The 19,326-nt window shown below is 47.7% G+C and overlaps 1 protein-coding gene across 1 annotated transcript in view; it reads left to right on the top strand.

Moving 5' to 3' along the window:
- Positions 1–19,326, top strand: part of LOC142920236 (coxsackievirus and adenovirus receptor homolog) — a 45,686-nt gene continuing 26,360 nt past the window's right edge. The window contains exons 1-3 of the mRNA XM_076062729.1: positions 1–92; positions 3,564–3,691; positions 8,177–8,372. Of these exons, the coding sequence (XP_075918844.1) occupies positions 17–92; positions 3,564–3,691; positions 8,177–8,372 (400 nt within the window). The 5' untranslated portion in view covers positions 1–16. The remainder of the gene's footprint in view (positions 93–3,563; positions 3,692–8,176; positions 8,373–19,326) is intronic.

The raw sequence follows: 19,326 nt of genomic DNA, 5'->3' as shown, positions 1-19,326 counted from the left end.
GAGACGAGGAGACAAGATGACGGCTATGGCGGTGTCTCGCTCTGCGCTGCTGCTGCTGCCGCTGCTGCAGACGACTGCGATCGCTATGAGCGGTGAGTCGGCGGCTGTCTCGGTGGTCGTGCCATCTTATTGGCGAGGCTTTGTGTGTGTGTTTATTTAGGTACGTTTGTTCTGTTTTGCCAAGTGCACCTAGCCTGGCACGAGCGGCGTTGGTAACGGTGGTGGTCGGTGCGGGCGGTGCGGATCTGTGAGGAGGTGTTCGATGTCTCAAAGTGAACCTAGCCTGACACACGAGGCTGGTGCGGTAACGGGGAGCGGTGGCGCAGTGGTTAGCGACTGGGTTGAACGTCGCCACTGGGGGGGGGGGGGGGTGGGAGGGAGGGAGACAAAGGCGGCCGGGCGTGGTGCTGTGTCACATGTAGCAGCTGCTGCTGACTCGCTAGCAGCACTTGCCCCTACAGCCTGTTGAAGGCTACACGGGGGAGCTTTGTCTTTCCTGGACACAGTCTCCCTCGCGTGTCAGACCTTCATCATAGGTGACACTTCATAGGTGACACTTCATAGGTGACACTTCATAGGTGACACTTCATAGGTGATACTTCATAGGTGACATTTCATAGGTGACACTTCATAGGTGATACTTCATAGGTGATACTTCATAGGTGACACTTCGTAGGTGACACTTCATAGGTGACACTCATAGGTGACACTTCATAGGTGACACTTCATAGGTGACACTTCATAGGTGATACCACAGGTGATACTTCTTAGGTGATACTTCATAGGTGACACTTCATAGGTGACACTTCATAGGTGACACTTCATAGGTGATACTTCATAGGTGACACTTCATAGGTGATACTTCATAGGTGACACGTCATAGGTGACACTTCATAGGTGACACTTCATAGTTGACACTTCATAGGTGATACTTCATAGGTGATACTTCATAGGTGACACTTCATAGGTGACACTTCATAGGTGACACTTCATAAGTGATACTTCATAGGTGATACTTCATAGGTGACACTTCATAAGTGATACTTCATAGGTGATACTTCATAGGTGACACTTCATAGGTGACACTTCATAGGTGATACTTCATAGGTGACACTTCATAGGTGACACTTCATAGGTGATACATCATAGGTGATACTTCATAGGTGACACTTCATAGGTGACACTTCATAGGTGACACTCATAGGTGACGCTTCATAGGTGATACTCATAGGTGACACTTCATAGGTGACACTTCATAGGTGATACTTCATAGGTGACACTTCATAGGTGATACTTCATAGGTGACACGTCATAGGTGACACTTCATAGGTGACACTTCATAGTTGACACTTCATAGGTGATACTTCATAGGTGATACTTCATAGGTGACACTTCATAGGTGACACTTCATAGGTGACACTTCATAAGTGATACTTCATAGGTGATACTTCATAGGTGACACTTCATAGGTGACACTTCATAGGTGATACTTCATAGGTGACACTTCATAGGTGACACTTCATAGGTGATACATCATAGGTGATACTTCATAGGTGACACTTCATAGGTGACACTTCATAGGTGACACTCATAGGTGACGCTTCATAGGTGATACTCATAGGTGACACTTCATAGGTGACACTTCATAGGTGACACTTCATAGGGGACACTTCATAGGTGACACTTCATAGGTGATACTCATAGGTGACACTTCATAGGTGACACTTCATAGGTGACACTTCATAGGTGATACTTCATAGGTGATACTTCATAGGTGACACTTCATAGGTGACACTTCATAGGTGATACTTCATAGGTGACACTTCATAGGTGACACTTCATAGGTGATACATCATAGGTGATACTTCATAGGTGACACTTCATAGGTGACACTTCATAGGTGACACTCATAGGTGACGCTTCATAGGTGATACTCATAGGTGACACTTCATAGGTGACACTTCATAGGTGACACTTCATAGGGGACACTTCATAGGTGACACTTCATAGGTGATACTCATAGGTGACACTTCATAGGTGACGCTTCATAGGTGACACTTCATAGGTGACGCTTCATAGGTGACACTTCATAGGTGACACTTCATAGGTGACACTTCATAGGTGACACTTCATAGGTGACGCTTCATAGGTGATACTCATAGGTGACACTTCATAGGTGACGCTTCATAGGTGACACTTCATAGGTGACACTTCATAGGTGACACTTCATAGGTGACACTTCATAGGTGATACTTCAATGTGTGATGTCCACTTCCGTGGGTTCCGTTCCCAGTGAACCACAGAGAGTCACTTGAAGAAGCAGGCAGCTCAGAGGCAGCTCTGTGATGTCCACTTCCGCGGGTTCCGTTCCCAGTGAACCACAGAGAGTCACTTGAAGAAGCAGGCAGCTCAGAGGCAGCTCTGTGTTGTTCATGGCCACCGCGAGGAGGGAGCTTTCGCGACGAGAGTCTAGCCACCACCACCACCACAACAACAATCTGCTTTTAACGTTTAGTTTTTTGTCCTTCCCCCGCACCTCCGATTCGCACGGTTGGCTACGTTACGGTGGTGCGAAAGAAGTTCAGCGTGCATATAGACGTACCCCTCCGCCCAGGAGTGGGTCACCTTAGCTGATTTTGTTTCAAGCGGGTGAAAACGCAAGAGGCCACGATAGAATCTTATCGGTCCCCATGTAATTCTCTGGGTATGGGTCTCTGTGTGAGTCTACGGGTCTCTGTGTGAGTCTATGGGTCTCTGTGTGAGTCTACGGGCATCTGTGTGAGTCTAAGGGTATCTGTGTGAGTCTACGTGTCTCTGTGTGAGTCTACGGGTCTCTGTGTGAGTCTACGGTTCTCTGTATGAGTCTACGGGTATCTGTGTAAAGTCTATGGCTCTCTGTGAGTCTTTGGGTCTCCGTGTGAGTCTATGGGTCTCTGTGTGAGTCTACGGGCATCTGTGTGAGTCTACGGGTCTCTGTGTGAGTCTACGGGTCTCTGTGTGAGTCTACGGGTATCTGTGTGAGTCTACGGGTCTCTGTGTGAGTCTACGGGTCTCTGTGTGAGTCTACGGGTCTCTGTGTGAGTCTACGGGTCTCTGTGTGAGTCTACGGGTCTCTGTGTGAGTCTACGGGTCTCTGTGTGAGTCTACGGGTCTCTGTGTGAGTCTACGGGTATCTGTGTGAGTCTACGGGTGTTTGTGTGAGTCTATGGGTATATGTGTGAGTCTACGGGTATCTGTGTAAAGTCTATTGGTCTCTGTGAGTCTATGGGTCTCCGTGTGAGTCTACAGGTCTCTGTGTGAGTCTACGGGTGTCTGTGCGAGTCTACGGGTGTCTGTGTGAGTCTACGGGTATCTGTGTGAGTCTATGGGTCTCTGTGTGAGTCTATGGGTATATGTGTGAGTCTACGGGTATCTGTAAAGTCTATGGGTCTCTGTGAGTCTATGGGTCTCCGTGTGAGTCTACAGGTCTCTGTGTGAGTCTACGGGTCTCTGTGTGAGTCTACTTGAAGATATTACTTCACAACCGTGTCACCACCACCACCCCCTTTCCCCCCTCTTTGCAGCCGTCTCGTGGATAGAGAAAGTGCAGGGGGAGACGGTGGTGCTGGGCTGCACCTGGACGGGCGACCCCACGGACACCGAGGTCCTGGACGTGGAGTGGTTCCTGCAGATGCCCACTACGAACATCTACGTGAGGAAGAGAGAGGGATACAGAGACGCACATCGCTACTCAGAGATGCCTGTAGCTTCTACTCAGAGACGCCCGTAGCTCCTACTCAGAGACGCCCGTAGCTCCTACTCAGAGACGCCCGTAGCTCCTACTCAGAGACGCCTGTAGCTCCTACACAGAGACGCCCATAGCTCCTACTCAGAGACGCCTGTAGCTCCTACTCAGAGACGCCTGTAGCTCCTACTCAGAGACGCCCATAGCTCCTACTCAGAGACACCCGTAGCTCCTACTCAGAGACGCCCTTAGCTCCTACTCAGAGACGCCTGTAGCTCATACTCGGAGATGCCTGTAGCTCCTACTCAGAGACGCCTGTAGCTCCTACTCAGAGACGCCCGTAGCTCCTACTCAGAGACGCCTGTAGCTCCTACTCAGAGACGCCTGTAGCTCCTACTCAGAGACACCCGTAGCTCCTACTCAGAGATGCCCATCGCACACGCAGAGACGCCCGTACATCCTACTCAGAGACGCCTGTAGCTCCTACTCAGAGACGCCTGTAGCTCCTACTCAGAGACGCCTGTAGCTCGTACTCAGAGACGCCTGTAGCTCCTACTTAGAGACACCCGTAGCTCCTACTCAGAGACGCCTGTAGCTCCTACTCAGAGATGCCTGTAGCTCCTACTCAGAGACGCACATCGCTACTCAGAGACGCCTGTAGCTCCTGCTCAGAGACGCCCGTAGCTCCTACTCAGAGACGCCCGTAGCTCCTACTCAGAGATGCCTGTAGCTCCTACTCAGAGATGCCTGTAGCTCCTACTCAGAGACACCCGTAGCTCCTACTCAGAGACGCCTGTAGCTCCTACTCAGAGACGCCTGTAGCTCCTACTCAGAGACGCCCGTAGCTCCTACACAGAGACGCCCGTAGCTCCTACTCAGAGACGCCCGTAGCTCCTACTCAGAGACGCCCGTAGCTCCTACTCAGAGACGCCCGTAGCTCCTACACAGAGACGCCCGTAGCTCCTACTCAGAGATGCCTGTAGCTCCTACTCAGAGACGCCTGTAGCTCCTACTCAGAGATGCCTGTAGCTCCTACTCAGAGACGCCTGTAGCTCCTACTCAGAGACGCCCGTAGCTCCTACTCAGAGACGCCCGTAGCTCCTACTCAGAGATGCCTGTAGCTCCTACTCAGAGACGCCCGTAGCTCCTACACAGAGACGCCCGTAGCTCCTACTCAGAGACGCCCGTAGCTCCTACTCAGAGACGCCTGTAGCTCCTACTCAGAGACGCCCGTAGCTCCTACTCAGAGACGCCCGTAGCTCCTACTCAGAGACGCCCGTAGCTCCTACTCAGAGACGCCCGTAGCTCCTACTCAGAGATGCCTGTAGCTCCTACTCAGAGACGCCCGTAGCTCCTACTCAGAGACGCCTGTAGCTCCTACTCAGAGACGCCCGTAGCTCCTACTCAGAGACGCCCGTAGCTCCTACTCAGAGACGCCCGTAGCTCCTACTCAGAGATGCCTGTAGCTCCTACTCAGAGACGCCCGTAGCTCCTACTCAGAGACGCCCGTAGCTCCTACTCAGAGATGCCTGTAGCTCCTACTCAGAGACGCCCGTAGCTCCTACTCAGAGACGCCTGTAGCTCCTACACAGGCACCAGCAGGCTCCTACACAGGCACCAGCAGGCTCCTACACAGGCGCCAGCAGGCTCCTACACAGGCACCAGCAGGCTCCTACACAGGCACCAGCAGGCTCCTACACAGGCACCAGCAGGCTCCTACACAGGCACCAGCAGGCTCCTACAGAGACACCAGCAGGCTCCTACACAGGCACCAGCAGGCTCCTACACAGGCACCAGCAGGCTCCTACACAGACACCAGCAGGCTCCTACACAGGCGCCAGCAGGCTCCTACACAGGCACCAGCAGGCTCCTACACAGGCACCAGCAGGCTCCTACACAGGCACCAGCAGGCTCCTACACAGACACCAGCAGGCTCCTACAGAGACACCAGCAGGCTCCTACACAGGCACCAGCAGGCTCCTACACAGGCACCAGCAGGCTCCTACACAGACACCAGCAGGCTCCTACACAGGCACCAGCAGGCTCCTACACAGGCACCAGCAGGCTCCTACGCAGGCGCCCGTAGGATCCTACACAGGCACCAGCAGGCTCCTACACAGACACCAGCAGGCTCCTACACAGGCACCAGCAGACTCCTACACAGACACCAGCAGGCTCCTACACAGACACCAGCAGGCTCCTACACAGACACCAGCAGGCTCCTACACAGGCACCAGCAGGCTGCTACACACACACCAGCAGGCTGCTACACAGGTACCAGCAGGCTCCTACACAGAAGCCGCCCCCACAGGCTCCTACACAGGCACCAGCAGGCTCCTACACAGACACCAGCAGGCTCCTATGCAGGCACCCGTAGGATCCTACACAGAAGCCGTCCCCACAGGCTCGTACACAGGCACCAGCAGGCTCCTACACAGACACCAGCAGGCTCCTACACAGAAGCCGCCCCCCCAGGCTCGTACAGAATCAGAATTCACCTTCTTGGTTCTTTCGGTAAAGTCACCGCCACGTAGACTGGAAATAAAATAATGAAATAAAAGAATAATAATGCAATTCTCACGACGTTTCGGCGACAACACAAGTGGGCCTTCTTCAGGTGAAGAAACAGGGCTATCAAGAAGACGGAACTTGAATGAACGCTGTCAGGCAAGGACCGCGTCTTTTGAAGCTGTGTGGGCGGAGTTGAATTAGCATGTTACCAGCCTCACATCCGGAGAGGGAGGTGGGATGGTAACATGCTAATTCAACTCTGCCCACACATATTCTTAGCTCTTTCGGTAAAGTCACGTTGAAGGGCAACAATAAAATAATAAAATATATTAAAATAATCAAATATATAACAAGACATTTTTATTGTTTTATATATATTTTATTATTTTATTGTTTCCCTTCAACGTGACTTTACCGAAAGAGCTAACAATATGAATCACTGCAGTCACGAAAGCTTTAAATCAAAATTCCGCCCACACAGCTTCAAAAGACGCGGTCCTTGCTTAACAGCATTCATTCAAGCTCTGTCTTCTTGATAGCCCTGTTTCTTCACCTGAAGAAGGCCACTTGTGTTGTGGCCGAAACGTCGTGAGAATTGCATTATTACTTGACTTCATTATTTTATTTCCAGTCTACGTGGCGGTGACTTTACCGAAAGAACCAAGAATGTGAATCCCTGCAGTCACGAAAGCTTTAAATCGAAACAGAATCGGAATATATATCTACACTGCAGGAGGAATCCAATGAGCTGTAAAGCTCTTTGTTCACAGATGGGGTGGGTCAGAACGTTCCAACAACAAACGGCTACAAGAACACGTGACAGGAGTGCAACGTATAGGAAAACAAATCAATTGAACAGTATAAAAATAAATATAAATTTAAACCTGGTAAAGCCCACTGAACTATTAGGGTCTTATTCTTGGTTCTTTCGGTAAAGTCACCGCCACGTAGAAGGGAAACAATAAAATAATAAAAATATAAAACAATAAAATTCTCACGACGTTTCAACTGCAACACAAGAAGCAATCATCATCGTCAGGTGTGAAAACCACAGCAAGAACAATTTGAATAAAAGTGGCGGGTTTTTTTTTAACGTCAGCACCACGGAGAGCGATTTGGAAGTTTGTTCAGATGGACGAGTCCATCTATGTTCGGAAAAGGAATCTCTCTTGGTAACCGTAAGCGTGAACAATCAATTAAGACCCCAAATGGTTTATCAAATCCTTCCAACGATTGCTAAGCCCAGAATCCATCTCCTCGGTTGAAATTGTCTCCGTGTTTGTACGTGCGGATAGCCTCATAAACGAATCTCTCTTGGTAACCGTAAGGGTGAACAAGCAATTAAGACCCCAAATGGTTTATCAAATCCTTCCAACGATTGCTAAGCCCAGAATCCATCTCCTCGGTTGAAATTGTCTCCGTGTTTGTATATGCGGATAGCCTCATGAACGAATCTCTCTTGGTAACCGTAAGCGTGAACAATCAATCAAGACCCGAATTGGTTTATCAAATCCTTCCAACGATTGCTAAGCCCAGAATCCATCTCCTCGGTTGAAATTGTCTCCGTGTTTGTACGTGCGGATAGCCTCATGAACGAATCTCTCTTGGTAACCGTAAGCGTGAACAATCAATCAAGACCTGAAATGGTTTATCAAATCCTTCCAACGATTGCTAAGCCCAGAATCCATCTCCTCGGTTGAAATTGTCTCCGTGTTTGTACGTGCGGATAGCCTCATGAACGAATCTCTCTTGGTAACCGTAAGCGTGAACAATCAATCAAGACCTGAAATGGTTGATCAAATCCTTCCAACGATTGCTAAGCCCAGAATCCTTCTCCTCAGTTGAAATTGTCTCCGTGTTTGTACGTGCGGATAGCCTCACGGCGGCGGCGGTGGCGATGGCGGAGCCCTTTTTGTCCGTCCCCCACCCCCCTGCCCTCAGGTGGCCACGTTCGCCGGGGGCGAGGGGCACATCTACCCGGACTTCGCGTCCTGCGTGCGCTTCGCCCGCAACGTGACGCGGAGGGACGCGTCGCTGCAGATCGCCGGGCTGCGGGCGAGCGACGCCGGCGTCTACACGTGCAAGGTGAAGTTCGGCACTTTCATCAAGCAGGAGACCATCAGGCTCACCGTGCTGGGTAACGAACGCACGCACGCGCACACGCACGTACGCACGTACACACACACGTACACGCACGCACACGCACACACACGCACGTACATGGACGCACGAACACACACGCACGTACATGCACGCACGCACACGCACGTACAACAACAACAACCGCCATTTGCCACTAAGTGGCGGTGACGTCACCACGACGCTTGTGCCAGGCTATGTGCACCCTGAGGCCACGTGAAGTGTCGAACGCCCGCTGGCAGGAGGTCACGGGGCAGACCCAGGTGCCACGGGTCGACTGACTGCGGCAACCTGCTGTGCTTTAGCCACCCGGCGCTCCGCTCGTTGTTCTGAGCGTCGCTCCTCCGCCCTCCGTTGTTGTTGGAGGGCGACTGCCTCCAACTGCCCAGTAGCGTCCTTCACGAGCCTCCTCCACAGAGGCCGATCTTGACACTGCTGGTACCAGTCATCGGCAAGTCCACTCAGCTCCACGTCCTCCTGTACCACATCACTCCATCTCTTCTCTAGCCCGTGCCGCGCCCGCTTAGCCCCCTCAATCCGGCCGAACAAAAGCTGTTTCGGCATGCGGTGGCTGGGCATGCGGGCTACATGACCCAGCCATCGCAGCCTTGCCTGCCGGAGGAGCTCACCGATGGGACCCTGCCCAGATCTTTCAAGGATTTGTGAGCTCCTCACACAATCCAGTCTGGTTAAACCCAGGATGGATCGTAGGCAGGCCAGCCTAAATGTTTCTAACCGGCGAAGATGTTCCATTAGGGGGGTCCACGTTTCGCAAGCGTAGAGAAGGGAGGGAATGACCGTGGCCGAGAAGACCTGAAGCTTAGTGTGGAGCGACAGACCAAGTAGCTTCCACACAGCGTTACGCAACCGATGAAAGATATTGCCGCTCGACCGATTCGGAGTGAGACCTCTGCTGTTAAACTGGAGCCAGTCATAAGCACACTGCCCAGGTATGGGAAACTCTCCACTCTCTCCACAACGGCCCCATCACCGATTGGGAGTTGTGGGGGCAGAGTGTCCGATGGTACAAAATACCCAGGCAGGTGCTTAGTTTTGGTGGGGCTGATGGTAAGGCCCCACCTCTTAGTGGCACGCTCCAGTCTCAGCAACAGCATCTCTAACTCCTCCTCTGAATGAGCAGCTATTACCAAATCATCAGCATACATAACGTGGTTGAGCAATAGGGAGCCATCCCTTGACCGCACCCGGGTGTCGATCAGCCTTCCATTATATCTGTACCATATGGAGATTCCCCAGGACCTTTCCCGCACACTGAGGAGTGAGATGCCCCTGTAGTTTTTAATGCCCTGCACGCTGAACGCCGCGCGCCCAAGTGCGTGTGAGTGTTTAGTTTTGTTTTAATTATTTTAATTATTAAAGTTCGCGAGTGTCAAGGTAAGCTACGTTGACTTTATTTTTTAAAGCATTTTCTCAAGAGAACCGTTGTTGCTGCTGCTGTTGTTGTGAAAGGCCCGGTACACCCTGAGGCCTTGCCTAGACTAGGACAGCCTTGATGTCACGTGGGTCCACACTCTTTGTGTCTTTCGGTAAAGTCACGGAGGTAGAAAATAAAAGTTATTTATTAATTAATTTAATTACATATTTTTTACCTACGTTAAATGTAATTTAAATTAAATTAATTAAAATGTATTTTATACCTACGTTAAATTTAATTTAAATGTGTAATAAATTAAATTTTATTTCATACGTTAAATTAATTGAATTTTTTTATAAATTACATTTATTTAAATTTATTTTATACCTACGTTTAATTTAAATTTTTAATAAATGACATTTATTTACATTTAATACCTACGTTAAATTAAATTTTTAATCAATTACATTTATTTACATTACATTTATTTTATACCTACGTTAAATTACATTTTTTATAAATTACATTTATTTACATTTATTTTATACCTATGTTAAAAAATTTTTAGTACATTTATTTAAATTACATTCATTTTATACCTACGTTAAATTAAATGCTTTAATAAATAAAATGTATTTAAATTAAATGTATCTTATTTCATACCTACACATGTACAGTCATTTTAACTGCTCTGACTGCTTCAAGCTAAGTGTGGCCTGGAATCGTATTATTAAGTAATACATTTTACAATTACAATTCCTTATAGAGGAACCCCATACTAATGAACTGACTACGTATCTATATATTATTAAAAGACCGCACGCAGATATCACAAAAGCGGACCCCGTTGTCAACGATATAATTTGATGTACGTACACCAGTTGCTGTACGTACATCATTAAAATTACACCGATTGCAATACGTCACCAAAGACGACACAATTTTAATTTGACCCCCGGGTCTGATCGCGTTAACTATGCAGGTGGCGGGTCGAGAGGTTACTTGCACGTGTGTGCAGCTTATTGAATATTGACGTGCGATGACTTGTGGAGAGGAAGAATGATGATGATGATGGCGATGCAAGTGTTGAAGTCTGACGTTGTTCTCTGAGTCGTGTAGCCTACCTCGTGCGACTTTGGGGATTGCGTAATGTCATTTTAGTTTCCTCTGTGGAACTTTTTATTTTGTTGATTCTAACGATTGAACTAACGTAGGGCGGGCTTGGGAGCGGCGTTGACGATGTGTTTTGGCGTTGCACCAACCAGCACCTTTGCATTCAGAAGTTGGAGGTGCTTTGATTGTTACAGCGAGAGGTGGAATCATCACCGCCATCGTCATGGGTTTAAGTGGGCACGGAGCCCGTCAAGGGAATGGGTAGGTAGAGGAATGGGGTTGGAGAGTATACACAACTTGCATTTCTAGTCATTTCAACAATTTATGGGCATGCGCATCATTAACAGTATCCTGATTGATGAGCAAAACAAAATCGCACTTTAATCATCAATCTATTGTCATAAATGAGTCCGAAATATCAATCAATAGTCATGCTCAAAACCGCATTCCTATTATAAAAATCATTGAACCGCCATTCATGATGACAATTCCAATGTGGTCATTATGATGCTCAGAATTACACTTATATTCTCAGAATCTATTACAACAGCAGTGTGCTCAAAATGCAAATTTACCAATTTCAACATGTACACAATCAATTCCAAGATTCTTATCAAAGTAAGTCCTATGTATCGTGGTGTTTTCATGCTTATACATTATTACGCGCCCCCCCCCAAAAAATATATACAAAAGTGTATTTTTATAATGTTTGCATGGTGTACAGTCTGGAAATTACCCACTTGGCAAATTTCAAGTTTGGTGCGTGTCGGGAAGTACGCTAAACATTTTGAACAGACACACAATCACAACTTTGCCTTTGATATATATGGAGATTAGTAATAAATTGTTAATTTAACTACTTTCAAGTTTACGGATTGGAAATAGGAATAGCACTGGCTCACCACGGGGCTTATTGCGTGGTATCTGGGCACTTTATTTGAATCGTAAACCCCACAGTTTGTGAGTACAATTCCTCGCAAGTTGCGTCCACAGATACAGAGACAGACAGACAAATAATAACGTTTATAGGTAAAACTAAGAAATGAATCTACATGTCGAGGAGAGAGGAGAGAGCCAAGAGGTCACCTCGGGAGACGGTGCGGCGCGTTAACCTTAGTCACGTGACTGAAGGAGTGTGGGCGTGTCGTGCGTGTGTGTATACTCTGCGTGTGTGTGTGTACCGTTTGTGTGTGTGTATACTGTGCGTGTGTGTGTACTGTGCGTGTGTGTGTGTGTATTGTGCGTGTGTGTACCGTGTGTGTGTACCGTGCGTGTGTACTGTGCGTGTGTGTGCACCGTGTGTGTGTACTGTGCGTGTGTACCGTGCGTGTGTGTGTGTACCGTGTGTGTGTGCACCGTGTGTGTGTGTACTGTGCGTGTGTGTGTAACGTGTGTGGCGGTAGTCTAGCGGTTAGTACGCTGCTCTACGAACATAACGACCCGAGTTTGATTCGCGCTCACAGCCAACACCCAGTGACGATTATTTGAACCGGTTCTGGGCCTCCCCTAGGTCGACTCAGCCTCAAATGAGTACCCGGTGTGGTGTGGAAACATCGCCACTTTGGGAGACAAAGGCGGTCGTGCACGGTGCTGGCCACCCATCCCCTCGTGTACCGTTCCGGCCTTCATAAGTGGTGCTGCTACTTGCTAACAGCACTCGCCCCAACAGTCTGTTAAGGCTACACGGGGGATCTTTGTCTTTGCATCACCACCCAGGAGTCACAGAGCTTTTGAGGCTCCGAGCCACGTGGGGATCCACAACAGCGTGAGGCGGTGCCACTCACAGGTGAGACTCGGGGATATGTGATTTCTAATCGATAGCCATCCGTCAGTTAACCCATCACAACTGCTGAGTCTGTCACGCGACTTCCTCCTTCCAGCGAGCCTTTGACACTTCACGTGGCCTCAAAGTGTACCTGGCCTGGATGCAGGCATGTCCGAGGATTCAGATGCCTTCTATGACCCCCTGTCACAGGTGTTAGCTAAAAGTGGCCCCTCGGGATAGAGTCATCATGTTGGGTGACTTCAATGCCCGAGTTGGTGATGATGCTGGCACCTGGTCTGGAGCGATTGGAAGGCATGGGCCAGATCAACTCAATAACAACGGTAGGAGGCTGTTAGACTTCTGTGCAGCCTGTGGGCTTGTCATTGCGAACACGCTGTTCTGGCATCTATGCATCCAGACAACATCATGGATTCACGCCGGGTCCAAGCAAGAACATCCGCTGGACTATATAGCCAGTGGACCAGCGAATGCAGGCCCATGTCCTTGACACCAGAACCTACAGTGCTGCTGACCTCACTGACCATTAGCTTTTCATATGTATGATCTGTGGGCTGGGTAAATCTGTGAGCAGGAGCGAGAGACAATTAAGCTTCCAAGCATTCACTACGTTATAAACAACATATTTGCACTCATAAGTCGCTTGCCTAATTGCCTCAGCAACTCGGTGTTTCGTATCGAATCTCATCTCAAACAATCGAAGGGCGCCCCCTAGTGGCAGCTGCCCCTGTTGGTTCCACATAGACTCTAGACGCACGTTGTTGTTGGTTCCACATAGACTCTAGAGTCTAGACGCACGTTGTTGTTGGTTCCACATAGACTCTAGACGCACGTTGTTGTTGGTTCCACATAGACTCTAGACGCACGTTGTTGTTGGTTCCACATAGACTCTAGACGCACGTTGTTGTTGGTTCCACATAGACTCTAGACGCACGTTGTTGTTGGTTCCACATAGACTCTAGACCAGTGGTTCTTAACCTTGTTGGAGGTACCGAACCCCACCAGTTTCATATGCGCATTCACCGAACCCCTCTTTAGTGAAAAATAAAATGTGATTTTTTTCAAATTCAAGACATAGATATGTTTTTTTACTGGTACACAAAATGAGCCGTGCATGAACATTACCTTGTTCAAAGAATAAAACCAACACAATGCATAAACTCACAACAATTTACATACCTGGAAATCAATGTGACTTCTGCTGTTGCCTTTGAGAGATCAGTTCAGATATGCGTGGCTTCACCTTGGCAAGTGCCACTCTCATGTCATTTTCACAGCAAAGTCTGTTCCTTTTCTTCGTTTTTATGTCCAGCATCCTCGAAAAGGATTGCTCACAAAGATATGTTGTAACAAATGGTATAAAAAAATCCAGGGCTTTCTTAGCAATAACTGGATACTTGTTCATTTGTCGACACCAAAACGTTGAGAGCGTTGTTGTTCTGAAGAGTTGCTGTTGAACCTGGCTCTGCTGAATTTCAATGATTTCGTCGAGGAATTCATCATTGACATCTGCTGTTTCAACAGCAAACGTGAACGGCTGTCTCACCCATGCTGGATATGACTCTCTTGTAGGGAAATATCCGTCGAGAGACTTTGCAAGCTCATCTAAGTGCGTGGCAATTGTTTGCTTCAGTTCCGTGGATACAGAAATATCTCCGATTCCAGACACATCTTCGATCTTACTTGCACAGTCGTCCAGAAGCGGGAAGTTTGCGAAGTTATTGTTCTCTGTTCGTCGTTTCCATAACGGTAGCTTTTTTTGAAAAGCCTTCAGGTGTTCTTCCGCTTCCATGATATTGACTCCACCACCCTGCATCTGCTGATTGAGATGATTGAGAGCTGCGAATATATCAGCCATGTACGCTAAAATGAGAATGAACTCAGGATTTTTGAAGCAATCTGCATGGCAGTGTTGGTGCTCTTGCAAAAACAGGGCTAATTCCACACGCATGGCAAAAACACGATTCAGCACCTGTCCCCGGGATAACCACCGAATATTAGAATGGAGCAGAAGTACCTCAAATTCAGAGCCCATTTCTTTACACAGCTCACTGAAGATGCGGTGCCTCAGAGCACTTTTTCGCACATAGTTCACACATTCCACCACAGTTTTTAATACTTCTGCCATTTTTGGAGGTAAGGTTTTTGTTGCCAACGCATGCCTGTGCAGAATACAATGCGTCACAATGATGTGTGGTGCATCGGCCTTTACTAGCGCACCAAAACCAGACTTTCTTCCCAGCATGACTGGAGCTCCGTCCGTACAAACTGCAGAAACCATATCCCATGAAAGATTGTTGTCTCTGAAGAAGTCATCCACAAGCTTCTTCACATCGGCTGCCTTCGTTGTTGTTGTAAGAGGCTTACAAAATAAAAACTCTTCTTTTATCATGTCGTCTTTCACATAGCGTACAAAAACAGCAAGCTGGCTTAGATCAGAAACGTCTGTGGTTTCGTCGAGTTGAAGGCTGAATTTTGCCGGGCTTGAAATCAGATCCGCGACTACTTGAGCCAAGATGTCTTTACTCATGTCTTCTATTCTGTCACTGATGGTGTCATTTGAAAGGGGAATTTGGGATAATTTACCTTCGGCCGCTGTTCCGAGTATCAGATTCGCCATCTTTAATGCAGCTGGTTTCACAAGTGTTTCACCAATGGTGTGTGGCTTGCCCTGCTTTGCGATCAGGTAAGAAACTTCGTACGATGCTGTCAGGATCGGTTTGTTAACAGGTACAAATCCAAGAGCAGGCAGAGTGGCCCTTTCATCGAATCTGGCTCTCTTCACCCTGAATTCAGCAAGTGTTGTGTTCTTGTATTCCCCGTCTCCATGCAGCTTCAAGAAGTGTTCCTTTAGTTTTGCCGGTGCAAGACTAGAGTTGCTCAACTTGGCGTTGCAAATCATGCAGATAGGACGCTCACTCCCATCACGTTCCGTGATACATGAGAATCCATGTTGTACATATTCGTCCGACCACTTTCTTCTTTTGCCCGACATAGTTAGTATGGATAAAATATTAAAGAAATCACACGACGTACGACAACAACAGTCACACGTTGACTACTGAGTACGCACTAAATTCCCCGCAGCGCTGATTGGCCAAGCAGTGTAGCATGATCATCTGCAGCCAGTGATGGCCAAGCGGGCCGTGTGTGTCATCACAAATTTACACAATAATTCAAGTGTGTCCGGACCTCCGTGGCGGGGGCTCTGCCGAACCCCTGAGATCGACTCACCGAACCCCTGGGGTTCGATCGAACCCAGGTTAAGAACCACTGCTCTAGACGCACGTTGTTGTTGGTTCCACATAGACTCTAGACACACGTTGTTGTTGGTTCCACATAGACTCTAGACGCACGTTGTTGTTGGTTCCACATAGACTCTAGACGCACGTTGTTGTTGGTTCCACATAGACTCTAGACGCACGTTGTTGTTGGTTCCACATAGACTCTAGACGCACGTTGTTGTTGGTTCCACATAGACTCTAGACGCACGTTGTTGTTGGTTCCACATAGACTCTAGACGCACGTTGTTGTTGGTTCCAAATGTGGAGGGGAGAAACCGAAGGACCCAGAGACAAATCCAGACGACCACGGGGAGAGCATCCAGACTCCAAATACACAGCAAAGCAATTTGCTTATTGATCCCCCTCCCCCCATCACTTCCGACTCAAGAGCTCTCTCAGCATCTGGTTGTAATCGTGCTGCATGCCAAGCAGCTCTCCAAGAGAGACGAACAGCGCCTTCTTGACACCACCACCAGCGCCAGCGTCAGTGTCAGTGTGGGCTGATTGACGTCGTTTGGACGCTGACCGAGGAGCTGCTGAAGCAGGAGCAGCAGCTGCAGCAGCTGCTGCTGCTGCTGCTCCGCATGCTCCAGGGCATGCCCCAGTGGCTGCTGCAGTATCTCCTGCTGCAGCTGCATCAGGAGATACTGCAGCATGTTGTCCAATCAATGCCACACGTTGTCCAATCAATGCCACATGTTGTCCAATCAATGCCACATATTGTCCAATCAATGCCACGTGTTGTCCAATCAATGCCACGTGTTGTCCAATCAATGCCACATGTCCAATCAATGCCACGTGTTGTCCAATCAATGCCACACGTCCAATCAATCCCACGTGTTGTCCAATCAATGCCACATGTCCAATCAATGCCACATGTTGTCCAATCAATGCCACATGTCCAATCAATGCCACGTGTTGTCCAATCAATGCCACGTGTTGTCCAATCAATGCCACATGTTGTCCAATCAATGCTACATATTGTCCAATCAATGCCACATGTCCAATCAATGCCACATTGTCCAATCAATGCCACACGTCCAATCAATGCCACATGTTGTCCAATCAATGCCACATGTTGTCCAATCAATGCCACATGTTGTCCAATCAATGCCACATGTTGTCCAATCAATGCCACATTGTCCAATCAATGCCACATGTTGTCCAATCAATGCCACATGTTGTCCAATGAATGCCACATGTTGTCCAATCAATGCCACGTGTTGTCCAATCAATGCCACGTGTTGTCCAATCAATGCCACATGTCCAATCAATGCCACGTGTTGTCCAATCAATGCCACACGTCCAATCAATGCCACACATTGTCCAATCAATGCCACATATTGTCCAATCAATGCCACATATTGTCCAATCAATGCCACATGTTGTGCAATCAATGCTACATATTGTCCAATCAATGCCACATGTTGTCCAATCAATGCCACATTGTCCAATCAATGTCACACGTCCAATCAATGCCACATGTTGTCCAATCAATGCCACACGTCCAATCAATGCCACACATTGTCCAATCAATGCCACATATTGTCCAATCAATGCCACATATTGTCCAATCAATGCCACATGTTGTCCAATCAATGCTACATATTGTCCAATCAATGCCACATGTTGTCCAATCAATGCCACACGTTGTCCAATCAATGCCACGTGTTGTCCAATCAATGCCACATATTGTCCAATCAATGCCACATGTTGTCCAATCAATGCCACATGTTGTCCAATCAATGCCACATGTTGTCCAATCAATGCCACATATTGACCAATCAATGCCACATGTCCAATCAATGCTACATGATGTCCAATCAATGCCACATGTCCAATCAATGCCACATATTGTCCAATCAATGCCACGTGTTGTCCAATCAATGCCACGTGTTGTCCAATCAATGCCACATGTTGTCCAATCATGCCACATGTCCAATTAATGCCACATGTTGTCCAATCAATGCCACGTGTTGTCCAATCAATGCCACGTGTTGTCCAATCAATGCCACATGTCCAATCAATGCCACATGTTGTCCAATCAATGCTACATATTGTCCAATCAATGCCACATGTCAAATCAATGCCACATGTTGTCCAATCAATGCCACATATTGTCCAATCAATGCCACATGTCCAATCAATGCCACATGTCCAATCAATGCCACATGTTGTCCAATCAATGCCACATGTCCAATCAATGCCACATGTTGTCCAATCAATGCCACATGATGTCCAATCAATGCCACATGTCCAATCAATGCCACATATTGTCCAATCAATGCCACATATTGTCCAATCAATGCCACATGTTGTCCAATCAATGCTACATATTGTCCAATCAATGCCACATGTTGTCCAATCAATGCCACACGTTGTCCAATCAATGCCACGTGTTGTCCAATCAATGCCACATATTGTCCAATCAATGCCACATGTTGTCCAATCAATGCCACATGTTGTCCAATCAATGCCACATGTTGTCCAATCAATGCCACATATTGACCAATCAATGCCACATGTCCAATCAATGCCACATGATGTCCAATCAATGCCACATGTCCAATCAATGCCACATATTGTCCAATCAATGCCACGTGTTGTCCAATCAATGCCACGTGTTGTCCAATCAATGCCACATGTTCAATCAATGCCACATGTTGTCCAATCAATGCTACATATTGTCCAATCAATGCCACATGTCAAATCAATACCACATGTTGTCTAATCAATGCCACATATTGTCCAATCAATGCCACATGTCCAATCAATGCCACATGTCCAATCAATGCCACATGTTGTCCAATCAATGCCACATGTTGTCCAATCAATGCCACATGTTGTCCAATCAATGCCACATGTTGTCCAATCAATGCCACATGTTGTCCAATCAATGCCACATGTTGTCCAATCAATGCCACATATTGACCAATCAATGCCACATGTCCAATCAATGCCACATGATGTCCAATCAATGCCACATGATGTCCAATCAATGCCACATATTGTCCAATCAATGCCACATATTGTCCAATCAATGCCACATGATGTCCAATCAATGCCACATGATGTCCAATCAATGCCACATGATGTCCAATCAATGCCACATATTGTCCAATCAATGCCACATGTTGTCCAATCAATGCCACATGTTGTCCAATCAATGCCACATGTTGTCCAATCAATGCCACATGTCCAATCAATGCCACATGTTGTCCAATCAATGCCACATATTGACCAATCAATGCCACATGTCCAATCAATGCCACATGATGTCCAATCAATGCCACATGATGTCCAATCAATGCCACATATTGTCCAATCAATGCCACATATTGTCCAATCAATGCCACGTGTTGTCCAATCAATGCCACATGTTGTCCAATCAATGCCA

The sequence above is a fragment of the Petromyzon marinus genome, unplaced genomic scaffold (assembly GCF_048934315.1).
Source record: "Petromyzon marinus isolate PM22_M1 ecotype Great Lakes invasive population unplaced genomic scaffold, UKy_Petmar_22M1.pri1.0 PM_G_Scaffold_7, whole genome shotgun sequence".
In the NCBI taxonomy this organism is placed as follows: Eukaryota; Metazoa; Chordata; class Hyperoartia; order Petromyzontiformes; family Petromyzontidae; genus Petromyzon; species Petromyzon marinus.
The sequence above is the reverse complement of the archived record's forward strand: the minus strand, read 5'-3'. Positions and strand labels throughout refer to the sequence as shown.